General features: G+C 39.8%; 2 protein-coding genes and 1 non-coding gene across 4 annotated transcripts; 2 read left to right on the top strand and 1 right to left on the bottom strand.

Moving 5' to 3' along the window:
* Positions 1-1415: 1415 nt before the first annotated feature.
* LOC137729356 (inositol transporter 4) lies at positions 1416-4408 on the top strand. 2 transcript variants are annotated; one of them, XM_068468289.1, is made up of 7 exons: positions 1416-1665; positions 1857-2025; positions 2149-2219; positions 2338-2673; positions 2782-2889; positions 3053-3655; positions 3867-4408. In XM_068468289.1, exons 2-7 carry the CDS (start codon positions 1890-1892, stop codon positions 4347-4349), a joined length of 1737 nt encoding a protein of 578 aa, XP_068324390.1. In that variant the 5' UTR covers positions 1416-1665; positions 1857-1889; the 3' UTR covers positions 4350-4408. The 2 variants fall into 2 exon arrangements, with proteins under 2 accessions (XP_068324390.1, XP_068324391.1); XM_068468290.1 differs by lacking the exon at positions 1416-1665 and adding an exon at positions 1701-1770.
* A 144-nt stretch (positions 4409-4552) lies between these two features.
* TRNAL-CAG (transfer RNA leucine (anticodon CAG)) lies at positions 4553-4633 on the top strand. The gene has a single exon. It is a non-coding gene; the product is annotated as a tRNA-Leu (tRNA).
* Positions 4634-7692: 3059 nt separating this feature from the next.
* Positions 7693-9881, bottom strand: LOC137727796 (U-box domain-containing protein 4-like). The gene is made up of 2 exons (XM_068466618.1): positions 8438-9881; positions 7693-8032 (listed from the first exon to the last, which is right to left on the bottom strand). Exons 1-2 carry the CDS (start codon positions 9743-9745, stop codon positions 7970-7972), a joined length of 1371 nt encoding a protein of 456 aa, XP_068322719.1. The 5' UTR covers positions 9746-9881; the 3' UTR covers positions 7693-7969.
* Positions 9882-12910: the final 3029 nt, after the last annotated feature.

The raw sequence follows: 12910 nt of genomic DNA, 5'->3' as shown, positions 1-12910 counted from the left end.
AACGTAGCTTCTTGTTAAAATGCATTTGCCATGTAAACTTGACAAATATATGGAATGTCAACCAAACCAGACTATCGATTGGGTTTGGTGGGTCTTGACTCTTGAGAGCTAGCTAGGTACTCCTGCCCTCTTTTTTTTTTTGTTCTTGGCAACTTCTTTTTGCAAATCTTGCGCGTATCGCACGATCGTAATGATATATTCTATGAGGATTGGCCAACGTTTACGTGCGGGTCTTGTTGGAAGTTCTTGGTACTGAATGTATGGTTAGATTATTTTATATCCTAAAGGTAGGCCAACACAGTTTATCTTTTTAAGGTTTGGGAAGACTCATACGAAAATTTCAACTTGTTTCTAGTTATTATCATGTGATTTACCAATACAAGGAATTGAATCTAGAACATACTATGTAAAATATTGGCATGAAATTTGCTCCTCAAATATTGAGCCCTTCCGTGATGGTTCTTGCGGTAGTTCTTGGTTTTGCATGCATGGTTAGATTATTATTATTTTTTTATTTATAAAAGTTTAAAAAAAAAAAATCTAAAAGAAGACTATCTGGTGTCTTTGTCACAAAAGTTCATTGTTTTGAGGTTCGAAAAGGTTCACAAGTCATTTCAACTCCTCATAGCCACACCAACATCGAAAAATCGACCCCAAAGCATGACACATGAAATATGAGTAAGAAATTCATTCTCTACTAAGTCATCCTAGGATAGTTCATGTCTGGTTAGATAAACCCCTTTTTTATGTTCACATTATAACGTAACATTTCACAAATATTAAAATTTCTATAATCAATAATCAGTTGGGAGTAAGTCTTTATCCTAACTTTAATGCTTTATGCTAATGTCCAAATATACGATAGTGCCTTCCTTTTCTTTATTTGCGACATATAAGTAATAGTTGATATACTTTGCATACGTGACGATTCAAAACTCGTTTTTGACACAATTTTTGTGAAGTCTAATTTGTGATCTATTTTAAAAATCCAACCATATGCATTTTTATCTTAATAACCTTTACACCTGATGTCGTGTTCTGAGTCCTTGTTTGTATTGAAAAAAAAAAAAAAAATTCTTTCATTCTTTCTTTGTTTCGAATTAAATCGCCTTAAATTTTGACTCACCATTTTTGTGCTGGAATTATGTTGACAACTTTGTGCTGGAAATGTATTAGAGAGACTAAACTTTTAGATAAAATTTATATTAAAAAAATGAACACGTTTATTAACAATTAAGTAATAATTCAATCATCAACTTATCTATTATTTAATTTACAAAATTTTATCTATAAATTTAATCATTATCGTTATCATGTTCTTTTTCCCTTATCCATTTGGAATCCTTTCCTAGTAGTTACTCTCACCAATCTGCACACTCTCACTCTTCCTTAAATGTCTTATGTTCTATTTGCATAGAAACTCTCAATCGAAACAAATAAAGGAATAGTTTACAAAATTAATTTATTTCAGTTACGTGTTTGGACGAATTTATTTCCTTTAGAACAAAACCAAATTCTTGAATTTGCATTGTCAAACAAACTACAGGTCAATCTAGCGGTGGTGGACCGTTAGATTAAAATTTAGTCATCAAAATTCAAAAGTAGCCGGCAGAAGGAAGAACAAACTGGAAGAGCTCCACCGTAAGGCAAACTGATACTAATACGGTAAAGGTTTCCTTCTTCTGTTGTTGTTATTTGATTGTGTGTTGAAGAACCACCAAAGAATTCGTATTTGGATGAATATGTTCTGTTTCCTTGGTTTGTTTTATGGTATTAATTCGCTGCAAGAAAATTCAAAGGATTGGCCAGTGATTGAAAGCGTAATTCAGCTATGTTAACTGGCGTATGCGTTTCAGGGTTAGGATCACAAGGAAGAAGGAGTGAATGATATGGAGGGAGGAGGACACCCGCCTGCTAGCAAGACAGAGTTCACAGAGTGTTGGAGGACAACATGGAAGACGCCGTACATTATGCGTCTTGCTCTCTCTGCTGGCATTGGAGGCCTCCTTTTCGGATACGATACAGGTACATTAAATCATACATATCACAGTTAAAAACCAGAAATTACTTTAAATTAATTCCAAGGAAAAATTCATATGCACGGTTCAATTTGTTAATTTTCTAGTATCTGTTGTTGGAGTATTTTAGGTGTGATTTCTGGTGCATTACTGTACATTCGCGAGGACTTTCACGAAGTCGACAAGAAAACATGGCTGCAAGTGAGTTAATCAACATTTCTCTCCTCATGTTAATTACTAATTAGTCTGGTTAATTAAGCTCATATTTATATATATGTCAGCTAAATTTTTGGCATGTTTCATTGACATTGATATGCAGGAAACCATAGTGAGTATGGCAGTTGCAGGGGCAATCATTGGTGCTGCAATTGGCGGATGGATGAACGATGCCCTAGGCCGGAAAAAATCAATCCTAGCAGCAGATTTTGTGTTCTTCATTGGAGCAATAGTAATGGCTGTTGCACCAGCTCCGTGGGTGATCATAATTGGGAGAATTCTGGTCGGTTTGGGAGTTGGAATGGCTTCCATGACCTCGCCGCTCTACATCTCAGAAGCCTCTCCTGCTAGAATCCGAGGAGCCCTTGTCAGTACAAATGGTTTTCTTATCACTGGGGGACAGTTCTTGTCATACCTTATCAATCTTGCCTTCACTAAGGTACCAACTAATACATTTGAGGCTTTAGTTCAATAGCATTTTCAAGGTTTCAATTACCTTATCTCCAAATTTCGTCGTAATGAGTTGTTGTACATTGACTTGCTTCAGGCTCCAGGAACCTGGCGTTGGATGCTCGGCGTAGCAGGAGTTCCGGCTTTGGTACAATTTGTATTGATGTTGTCACTCCCAGAGTCTCCCAGGTGGCTCTACAGAGAGGTGATCTATAATCAAAGTCTTGCGTCCTTGTGTTTTTTGTAGATCATGGTCATGGTTATTCCAACATGTTGAAATTTTTACATCCATTAGTTTTTGGTAAGATCATTCAATTTCCGTGACATATATAATACCATACTAAGCATTTAATTTTTCTGCTAACCAGAATAAGGCAGATGAGGCTAGGGCCATCTTAGAGAAAATTTATCCTGCCGAAGAAGTTGAGCGTGAAATGCAAGCCTTGCATGAATCCGTCCAAGCTGAAAAGGCCGAGGAGGGAGCTGCTGGAGAAGGTGTGCTAGCAAGGTTAACGGGTGCCCTCAACAACCCCGTTGTCCGAAGAGGACTCTATGCAGGCATCACTGTCCAAGTGGCTCAACAGTTTGTCGGTATCAACACTGTCATGTACTACAGCCCAACTATTGTTCAGTTTGCTGGGTTTGCATCCAACCAGACTGCGTTGGCACTCTCTCTGATCACTTCAGGACTCAACGTGGTTGGCACTGTCATCAGCATGTGCTTCATAGATAGATACGGAAGGAGAAGGCTGATGATTATCTCCATGATTGGGATCATCACTTGCCTGGTGGTGTTATCCGGGGTGTTTTTCCAGGCAGCATCTCATGCTCCACGCATTAGTAACTTGGAATCCACACATTTTGGTGGCAATTCTACATGTTCAGCTTATGTTTCTGCTCCTAATCCTGGATCATGGAACTGCATGACATGTTTGAAAGCAGAGTGTGGATTCTGTGCTAATAAAGTTAATGTAAGTACACCTCATTTACTTTGGGGAAATGATATCCACACACTTTTTTTCCCGTTTGTGCACACATATTTATTTATGTCTGTCAGAATTGCAGGGGAAGAAAGTGATGTGCGGAATTCACTTCCCTCTCTTCCCTTCCCGATTTCATTGTCATATAATTGTAAGAGTGACCTTATAAATTTACTTGTTTTCCTATTGTTGTAATTGTCAGTTTGCCCCGGGCGCTTGTTTGGCTTCCAATGACGAAATCAGGAGCTCATGTCGGGGAGAACATCGTGTGTGGTACACCAAAGGTTGTCCAAGCAAAGTCGGATTCTTTGCGGTGATCCTGTTGGGATTGTACATCATTGTCTATGCACCTGGAATGGGAACTGTGCCGTGGATTGTAAACTCGGAGATATACCCTCTGAAATACAGAGGGACATGTGGAGGAATTGCTGCAGTTGCGAATTGGAGTGCCAATCTCATTGTGAGTGAGACATTTTTGACCTTGACTCATGCTCTAGGTTCTGCCGGCACGTTCCTCCTCTTTGCCGGGTTTTCTGTCATTGGACTCGTAGCGATTTACATGCTGGTTCCTGAAACGAAAGGAATGCAGTTTGAGGAGGTTGAGAAGTTGCTTCAGAAAGGGTTTAGGCCCAAGCCATTTGCTCCAAAGAGCAAGGAAGTTGGCAAAAATGTTGAACTTTCTTGAGTTTCTTATATGAATTCTGAAACTAGTGGGTGTTCTAAAGAGACATATTTTAGTTGCAAGTCAGTCTGTACAAGTCTTTGGAAATTTTTGGTTTTCTTATTTTTTATTTTTGTTCTGATCAGCTCCAAGTAATTCATATAATTCATGATTAGACAATAAACATATCTGCAAAAGGAAAATTTGCACTTGACTCCAACAGCAGGGTCAAGATGGCCGAGTTGGTCTAAGGCGCCAGTTTCAGGTACTGGTCCGAAAGGGCATGGGTTCGAATCCCATTCTTGACATACATTTTTCCCTCATTTTATAAAGCTGCTATTCTTGCTGCCTATTTTTGCAAATTCCTACTCGAGTTTGTATTTGTTCTTAGTTTGTACGTCAGGAGCATCTTACTGCCAAAAAAATACATGTTTGTCTGATATAGGTTTGCTGCATGCGTCTGCATATTATTTACCAAAACTACATGGCCATCTTATATAATTAACACATGGAATGCATATAGATATGAAACATATAAACCAGTAAATGCAGTAGGTATAGTGATGCAGTGGAGAAAAAAAAGAAGAAAATGGTAACGGGGGAGCCCCACCTTCTAGTAAAACCGAGTTCACAGAGTGTTGGAGGACAACAAGGAGGACGCCGTACATTATGCACCTTGCGCTCTCTGCTGTCATCGGAGGCCTCCTTTTTGGATATGATACAGGTAACTAATAGTATCTTAACACGAACAATTAATTTTGTTCAAGGGACTAATTTTCTTTGTGCTAATTAATTGTATGTTTTGTTGGTGGTGGTGTGGTGCTGCATGTGTGATCTCCGGCGCATTGCCATACATTTGGAGGACTTTCGCGAAGTTGGCAAGAAAACATGGCTGCAGGAGACCATAGTGAGCATGGTAGTTGCTGCGCCATCATTGAAGCTGCTGTTGGTGAATGGATGAATGACACACTTAGCGGGGGACGTGGTGTTCTTTGTTGGGGCAATAGTTATGGGCGCGGCCCCAGCTCCGTGGATGATCGTAATTGGGAGAACTATAGTTATAGCTGGCTTGGGAGTTGGAATGGCTTCTATGACGGCACCCCTCTACATATCAGAGTCAGAGGCTTCTCCTCAGAAAATCAGAGGAGCTCTTGTTAGTTGCAATGGAATGTTATGTACGGGAGGACAATTCTTGTCAGACCTTATCAATGTCACCTTCACCAAGCTCAAGGAACCTGGCGTTGGATGCTTGGAGTCGCCAGAGTTCCAGCCCTTGTTCAGTTCATATTGATGTTTTCACTTCCAGAGTCTCTAAGATGGCTAAGATGGCTCTACATAGAGGTGATATTATCATAATAGCTAGCTTATATGTCACACGATTGCTATTAGTGACGTAAATGTTTATGTTGTCAGATTGTGAATCTACAGATGCACCGACTCAATAACAGACAACGCCAATCAAATGTTCAAATTCAAAGTCTAACATAAGATTTTACGACGGAAAGTGTCGCATATAACTTGGTATTGATGTTGCTTATGTTAAAGAGAATATGTCATATCTTCTCTTAGTATTAAAGAGAAAGTGTCGCATATAACTTGGTATTGATGTCGCATATAACTTGGTATTGATTTTACGCCAAGTTTTCCATTAGCTCAAGTACTTCATATCTTCTCTTAAAGTGTCTTTCTAAGTATTCATAGGTCTTCATTTACCCCTTTTACCCTGACCCTTCGTTCTATAGTCACATTTTTTAACTGGAGCATATGTAGATCTTGAGTTGTATCCAAACTACTTTAATCGAGCTTCTTTCATCTTATCTTCATTGTGATCACTCTTACTTTACATTGGATATCTTTGTTCTTAATCTTATCATTTTTCGTATGTCCACACATCCAATGCTCTTATTCTCCCACTACCGACTAAAATCCATTGTTTTTTTTTTTTTGCAAAGGGTGAAACCATGACCTAAGGTAGCAATATTCCATACAAATCAAGCACGGTTGCAGGATAAAGTTAAAATACACGACAATGCATGACTCGACACTATCACAATGACAACTCGATTGCAACTAAGTTATTTTCTCCCATCCTTGATGCATACTGGTTGAGGAATAAGTTATGCCCTCCCATATTTGATGCATACTGGTTGAGGAATAACAGCAAACACTTTTTCTACCCGTAAAAACTTGTGACGCCCAAAAAGGGTTGCCAGAAAGTGCGCACCGACAGACCTTGCAATCGAGTAAGAAATGCAAATTGCAACCATCCAATCCAAACAAACAGCGGGACAAAAAACAATACCTGCCCCTCCTCCGCCAGCTAATGCATCATTTATTTACTACGTATCGACAAACCACATAATACCATCAATTTGAAAAAGAATGAGGATCATTCCCGGATTAAATTATGTATGTTCATCGTACATCGTACGATTAGAAATCAATTTAAATATTTTTATTTAAAATTAATTATAAATAATATTTAACGAAAACTTATCGTACGATGTACAATAAACTGACACGATTTAAAAATCTTCAGATCCTCACAAAAAGAATCCGAAGAGGATCTCATTCTTTGAAAGAAAAAAAAAAGAGTATATTCCACACACGCTGCGGTGCACTGCACCAGCAGCACAATTTTGGCCTTGGCTTGGATGAATTGCATGCAGTGGGACTGGGACAGGTGGTGGTGAGGCAGAGAGAGAGGTGATGGTGCAGCACGCAGCAGCTCACCTGCTACTTTATAATAGATTGCATTTCCCACTAAAATACTGCTCCCAAACGGCGTTGTATCGCTTGCTGTTTGGTAGCCGAGATAATTGACCAAAGGTGTGGAGAATAAAGGATTAAAGTTGCATTCTCTACTACGCAACGAATAAAGATCATCGATCATCATCATCCACCGGACAAAGGATAAAGGGTCCAGATCACACCACCACAAGTTGGAGATAGACTTGTATGAAATAAAGACGTCTAAGGGTAACGGTATCCCAAACCTACGCATCACTTCGTGCTGCTTTAACTTTCCCATAGGGCGCCGCACGATTGGTTTGGAAAACTGCCACCTTTAGCGTCGGAGTTAATGTAGGTACCACCCTCCCACAATCTCCAACATGTTCAACGTATGAATTTCCGTCATACAGAACTCAGAACACAATCAATAAGGAAAGAACAGAGATGATACTTTTGCAAACAGTTCATACTAAAACCAGACAATCGGTAAAACCCTTTTAGCAAAATTCGGGTTTACGCAAACAAAACACAAGGATCCAAATGACCCAAAACCACCACAAGGCAAACAAGTATTCCACCCCCACAAAAAACCAAGTCAATAGTAGAAAAATGGAGGGAAAAGAAGGAAAGAAAATACCCAACCAAAAAACCTAGTTAAATTCATACATCTAAACTACTAAGAAGTCAGTAGTCTCTTGCTCACTAGCTTCCTCTAATCTCTCTCCCTTCTTCCTACAACAATATCATATTCTTCTTCCCAGTTCTCAGCCACAATGTACAAAGTTACAACAAACCATGAAAACACCAACACTTCCTATATACAAGTGCAACCGAACGCTACTCAAACCACATGACACAGACACATAGTATAGCTTCTTCTGTAAGTAGTGAAAGTACCTCCCTTCGCTCCTTTAAAGAGCCGAAGAGGACGCTTCTTGTCTCGGTTCTCTCAAGTACCCAAGAAGCGTTTCAGCCTGCAAAAACAACCAAACCCCCATTATAAACCAACCAAGCGAGCTCCACTAAGAATATGATCGAACATCAACATCATGCAACGTCCAAATGCAGACTTGGAATTACCAAATGCATGAAAATTCGCATTTCATTTTATAGTTCCTTCAACTAAAAGCTTCAGCTGTCAATTTAAAATGAACAATCTTTTTTCTTTTATTCGAGCGATATTCTAATCTAATCTAAACTACGGGATGGGGTTTCGGTATAGGCTAATGTCTACAAAATCAACCATCTTCAATTTGAACAATATTAGCACCATTTCGTCGATACGATTATAAACAATTTAACACTTAAACATGCATATGTAATCCAATTTAAGTAAAGATTGTCGTACCAATATCCAACTAATGAAATAATCAAGATACCTTGTGCTTAGCTTTAACAGTCCCCGTCTGCGAAAGCGCAACCAACGGCGGAATCCCTCCTTCCCTCACAAGCAACCCTCTGTTCCTCACACTCTCAGTGCACAGATGCAACAGTGTCAACACCGCAAACTCCTTTCCTTTCACCGACCCATCCTCAATCGCCTCCACAAGCGCTGCCAGCCCGCCTTCCTCCACAATAGCCTCCTTTCCCTCCTCAACTCCTGCTAAGCTACTTAGCACCACCATCGCCTTCTCCGCCAGGCCCGTCCCCTGCTCCGCCACCAGCGCCACTAGCGGCTTCACAGCTCCGGCGCTCACCGCCCTCTCTTTGTTGGGCTTTATCGAGCAGAGCTTGTACAGAGTCGTCAAGGCGTCCTTTTTGCCCCTCATGGATCCACTTATTAACAGGGAAACCAGGGGCGGAATCGCGCCGCATGCTCCGATTGAGCTCTTATTCTCTTCAATTAGCGCCAAGCTCAGCAGCGCACAGGCGGCGTTTTGCTTCGAGGTCTCCGTCCCGGTCTTGAGGACGTACACTAACGACTTTATAGCTCCGGCATTGGTGATTATTGCCTTGTTCGATTCGTGCAGTGAGAGGTTAAACAGCGCTGTGACGGCGTGCTCCTGCGTCCACGGATCGCTGCACCGCAGCAGAGGAATTAGAGCAGGGACGGCGCCGGACTCGCCAATCAAGGCGCGATTGTCGGCCCGGTTCTTCGCTAAAAGCCTGAGCTTGGCCGCAGCAGATTGCTTCACGGCAAGCGACGGCGATTGGAGGCCGTCGACGCAGATCTTGACTGTCGGCTGAAGATCCTCCGGCGAAATGTTTTCGATGATCTCGGTCGAGAAGTTCTCCCTCTGCAAAAACCCCTGACATGGCTCCGGTTCCGGCGCAGCCTCGGCTGATTCGGAGGTCGGCCCGTTTTCCGGCGACGGCAAGCTCGCGAGTCGTTGCAATTCTCCCGAGATGTCACTGCTGCAGGCAGAGAAATCGCTGAAGGCTTGGGAGAGCTGTAGGTACTCCTCGTCGGAGGAGGCGGACTTGGCGGCGGAGCTGTGGGTGCGTAAGGCGAGCTCGCCGAGACGCATGTCGACGACCGAATCAGTTAGGTTCTCGGAGACAAAAGGCGATCTTTCGGCGGCGAAGGAGGTTCGGGAGTGGTCTTCTTGGTAGATGCTGGAGCGGATGGTGCGCATGGAGCGGCCAGTTTGGCGGTGGATTTTGGTGGAGGAGGGAGAATGGAAGTTGCGGGTGTGCGGCGGGAAGTGGTGGTTGGAGACGGAATGGGAATCTTCAAGAGAAACCATTCTCAAAGCTCGAAGCTTTACAACAAATTTCAGAAATTTGCAGATGTGATTTGAGTTTTTGGGGAATTTTGAATTGGGGTTTTGTATTAGAGGTAGTGTGGAGTAGAAAAGGAATTCATGGCGTGGTGAAGTGTGGAATTGGGAGGGAGAGAGGGAGGGAGGGGGAGAGAGTGGAGAGAAAAGATTGAAGCTGAGGGGCGGTGGGATTTATTTATTTATTTCTAAAGTGTCTCTGTCATATGTCATCTTTATATGACTGTATGTTTGTACGTATGGAGAGATTTATAACTGGTCGAACACAGAGTGCTACGTTATATATACACAAGTGAAGGAATTTTTTTTTTTTCTTTCTAAATATTCTTCTACTTATAAAATGACATATACCGATGTTCTAAACACTGGAATATCTCTATGTGTTTTGTGAAGCAATTTTTTCTTGTGGATGATTTTATTTATTTATTTTATATTTGGTTGCATTAATAATCATAATTTATTATGTCGTTATTATATTATCATTACGTAGTTGTTATGTTACCATTGAATCCTTAATATACGATCAAGATCTCGTCGTTATAAAAAACTGATTATTTCTACAACTAAATCTCCAAAATTAATTATTCATGCCTATTGCCCTTTTTTCTATTTTGTCAGAGACGTATGGAGCAGTATAGTGTGATTCATTTTGATTTAGGTTTGATTTGCATAAATAACAACTACGATTTAATATTTTTATTGAGCTTGATGCTAGTTGTATTTGGATAGAATAAAATATTATGTATAAAATAAGATGTATCGAGCGAAATTACAGAGCGAGCAATGATTGAAAACTAACTTTGATACTTTTTTATTCATCGTATCTGTATTTTTGTGTGTGAAAATTACTTCTCATATTATAATCTATCTAAAAATGAATAAGTCTTCATGCCCATAAGAACTTCTATTAAAAGCACTCCAAATTTTAATACAAATTAAGTGACTCATGAAGAAAAAAAAAATCATTGAACAAAGCATTTTCAATTCCTTTTATAATTCGTAAGCATTTTTTTTATCTTGTTGATGTATGTGACAATAACTCTCTAGTTACTTTTCTTTTGTTTATATGGTTGGTGTGAGTTTAAAGGGGGACGGAGTCACAAGCAAAGCCTTCTATGCAAAATGGTCGCAGACCACATATTTAGTCAGAGGGTAACGACACCGTTTCGTGACACAAACAACGGCATGAAACTAAAAATTTAGAATTAGGGGAGGGGGCTGATGTGACCGTGGGCAGGGGCACAAATCCAGTTGGCTCCTTTTGATGCGATGGGTGCATCTTAGGTGGGACCTTTGAAAGGTGCCACGCCGTCCTTTTGCCAACTTTCGAAACCTCAACCTTTTGGTCAAAACTTGAATTGGCACATAGATCTGTGAGTCCAGTTGAAAAAAACAGAACAAAAGGAAGTTATTTTTCACGCACGTCCTTTTAATTGCTGAAAATTAAGAGAAAGAGTTATGTAACCGAGTACGCTAAGATAATTGTATTCCGATTAATCTTGTAATACCATATAGCTGGATTATGCATTTTGTAAGGATTGAGCACATGGTAAGCACAATATATTTTAAGAATTGCTATCTTTACTATTCAGTTTCATGTAAATTTCTCTCACCGTAGTGTGTATAAACATTTTAAGATGGAGTCTACGACAAGAGTCGGTTAGAATAGGGAAGGGCACGTGTTGCCAGCTGCATCATCCTGTAATGGTTCTGATCTAGCCGTCCGAGTCTCCGGACGATGAGTAGTATAGGTGCGAGGACGGTGGTATTTGCTATTTGGTGTTGGAGATGGGAGGGTCTAGAGAAGTGGGCCAAAGTCAACTACATAGGGTATTGTGTCTAAAATCCACCACGTCAGCCACACGTGCCTGGCCAACACAGAGCCAGAGATGAAAGACCTAATACTCTAATCATGACTCCATCAGTGGATTAACCACGTTTAGGGTTTGGTTTATCCAAGAAAATGGGCAAAAGTGCCCACTTATTTATGCTGATCACTGGTGAAGTCCTAATTACTAAGTAGTAGTCCACCAGACAAAGTTTAATGGATTCGTTATTCAAAAGGTGCCTACCTCCTCCTGAAAGGATAATCTCGGATCATTTTCCTAAGAATTTTAGGAATTCTGTATGTTCATCGTATATCGTGCGATTAGTTTTCGTTAGGTACTATTTATATTTGAATTTTAAAATTTAAATTTTAAATGATTTCTGACCACACAATGTACGATTACGGGATCCTTTCCACCTCCTCCACCTTGTGAGCTTCCTCTTATCTGCTAACCATGCTACTGTACCCAAAAGTAAAAAAATTAATATTTAAACCTCGAGCCCGTTAAAGGTCGGGACACTATAATTCTGATATTTGTTGACATCATCAATTTTAAGAGTTAACATTTATGTGTATACAAATATAATAATTAAAATTCTAAAAGAGATGATTTCTAAAGGAAAAATATTATTATTTGATAAAGAGAAATAGCTGATACTAGAGCCAAATATTGCCTATCCTATTCCAAATTGAAAACATTGCTCACCAATATAAACTTATAATATTACTGATTACGATCTTCTGTGCGTAGATACAAAGAATTGGTTCACCTAATTATCAATCTAAACTAATATAAATATAGCTTAATTGTCTTGTATTTTTCAGCACCTAATAAACTTTTCTTTATGTCTGATCTGGTCTACTGTCCATCTCCTATGTCTCCAATCAATTTATTTTTATAAGTTTCATTGATATTTCAGCAGCCACGCCGTTCAACAAAAAGTAATCTATATTATAATCTAGAGTAAATTGTAATAATGGTCTTTCAACTTTAATCAAATTAGAACAATAGTCCTTCAACTAAAAATTCATTACCATTGGTCCCTTAATTTAACAAAATATGTAGTTACGGTCCTTTTCGTCAACTTCATCAAAATAAGTTACGTTGGAAGGACCATTGCTACATTTGGGATCCCTCAACTCATCAAAACGTGTAGCTACGGTCATTTTCATCAGCTCCGTCAGAATTTTGTCAAAATGAGTTATGTTGGAATGATCATTGCTACAATTGGTTAAAGGTGAGGGATAATTGCTCTAATTGTGTTAAAGTTGAGGGACCATAGTTGCACGTTTTGATGAATTGA

This window comes from Pyrus communis, chromosome 3 (genome assembly GCF_963583255.1).
Source record: "Pyrus communis chromosome 3, drPyrComm1.1, whole genome shotgun sequence".
NCBI classification, from domain to species: Eukaryota; Viridiplantae; Streptophyta; class Magnoliopsida; order Rosales; family Rosaceae; genus Pyrus; species Pyrus communis.
This window is presented reverse-complemented; position numbering and strand designations above follow the sequence as displayed.

What these genes read in the sequence shown, in the direction of transcription:
- LOC137729356 (XM_068468289.1), top strand. Translation starts at nt 1,890, where the DNA reads ATGGAGGGAGGAGGACACCCGCCTGCTAGCAAGACAGAGTTCACAGAG. An exon ending in ACAAGAAAACATGGCTGCAA is followed by an intron (nt 2,220 to 2,337) that starts GTGAGTTAATCA and finishes ATTGATATGCAG; the next exon opens with GAAACCATAGTGAGTATGGC. An exon ending in TCAATCTTGCCTTCACTAAG is followed by an intron (nt 2,674 to 2,781) that starts GTACCAACTAAT and finishes GACTTGCTTCAG; the next exon opens with GCTCCAGGAACCTGGCGTTG.
- LOC137727796 (XM_068466618.1), bottom strand. Translation starts at nt 9,745, where the DNA reads ATGGTTTCTCTTGAAGATTCCCATTCCGTCTCCAACCACCACTTCCCG. An exon ending in CTGTTAAAGCTAAGCACAAG is followed by an intron (nt 8,033 to 8,437) that starts GTATCTTGATTA and finishes TTGTTTTTGCAG; the next exon opens with GCTGAAACGCTTCTTGGGTA.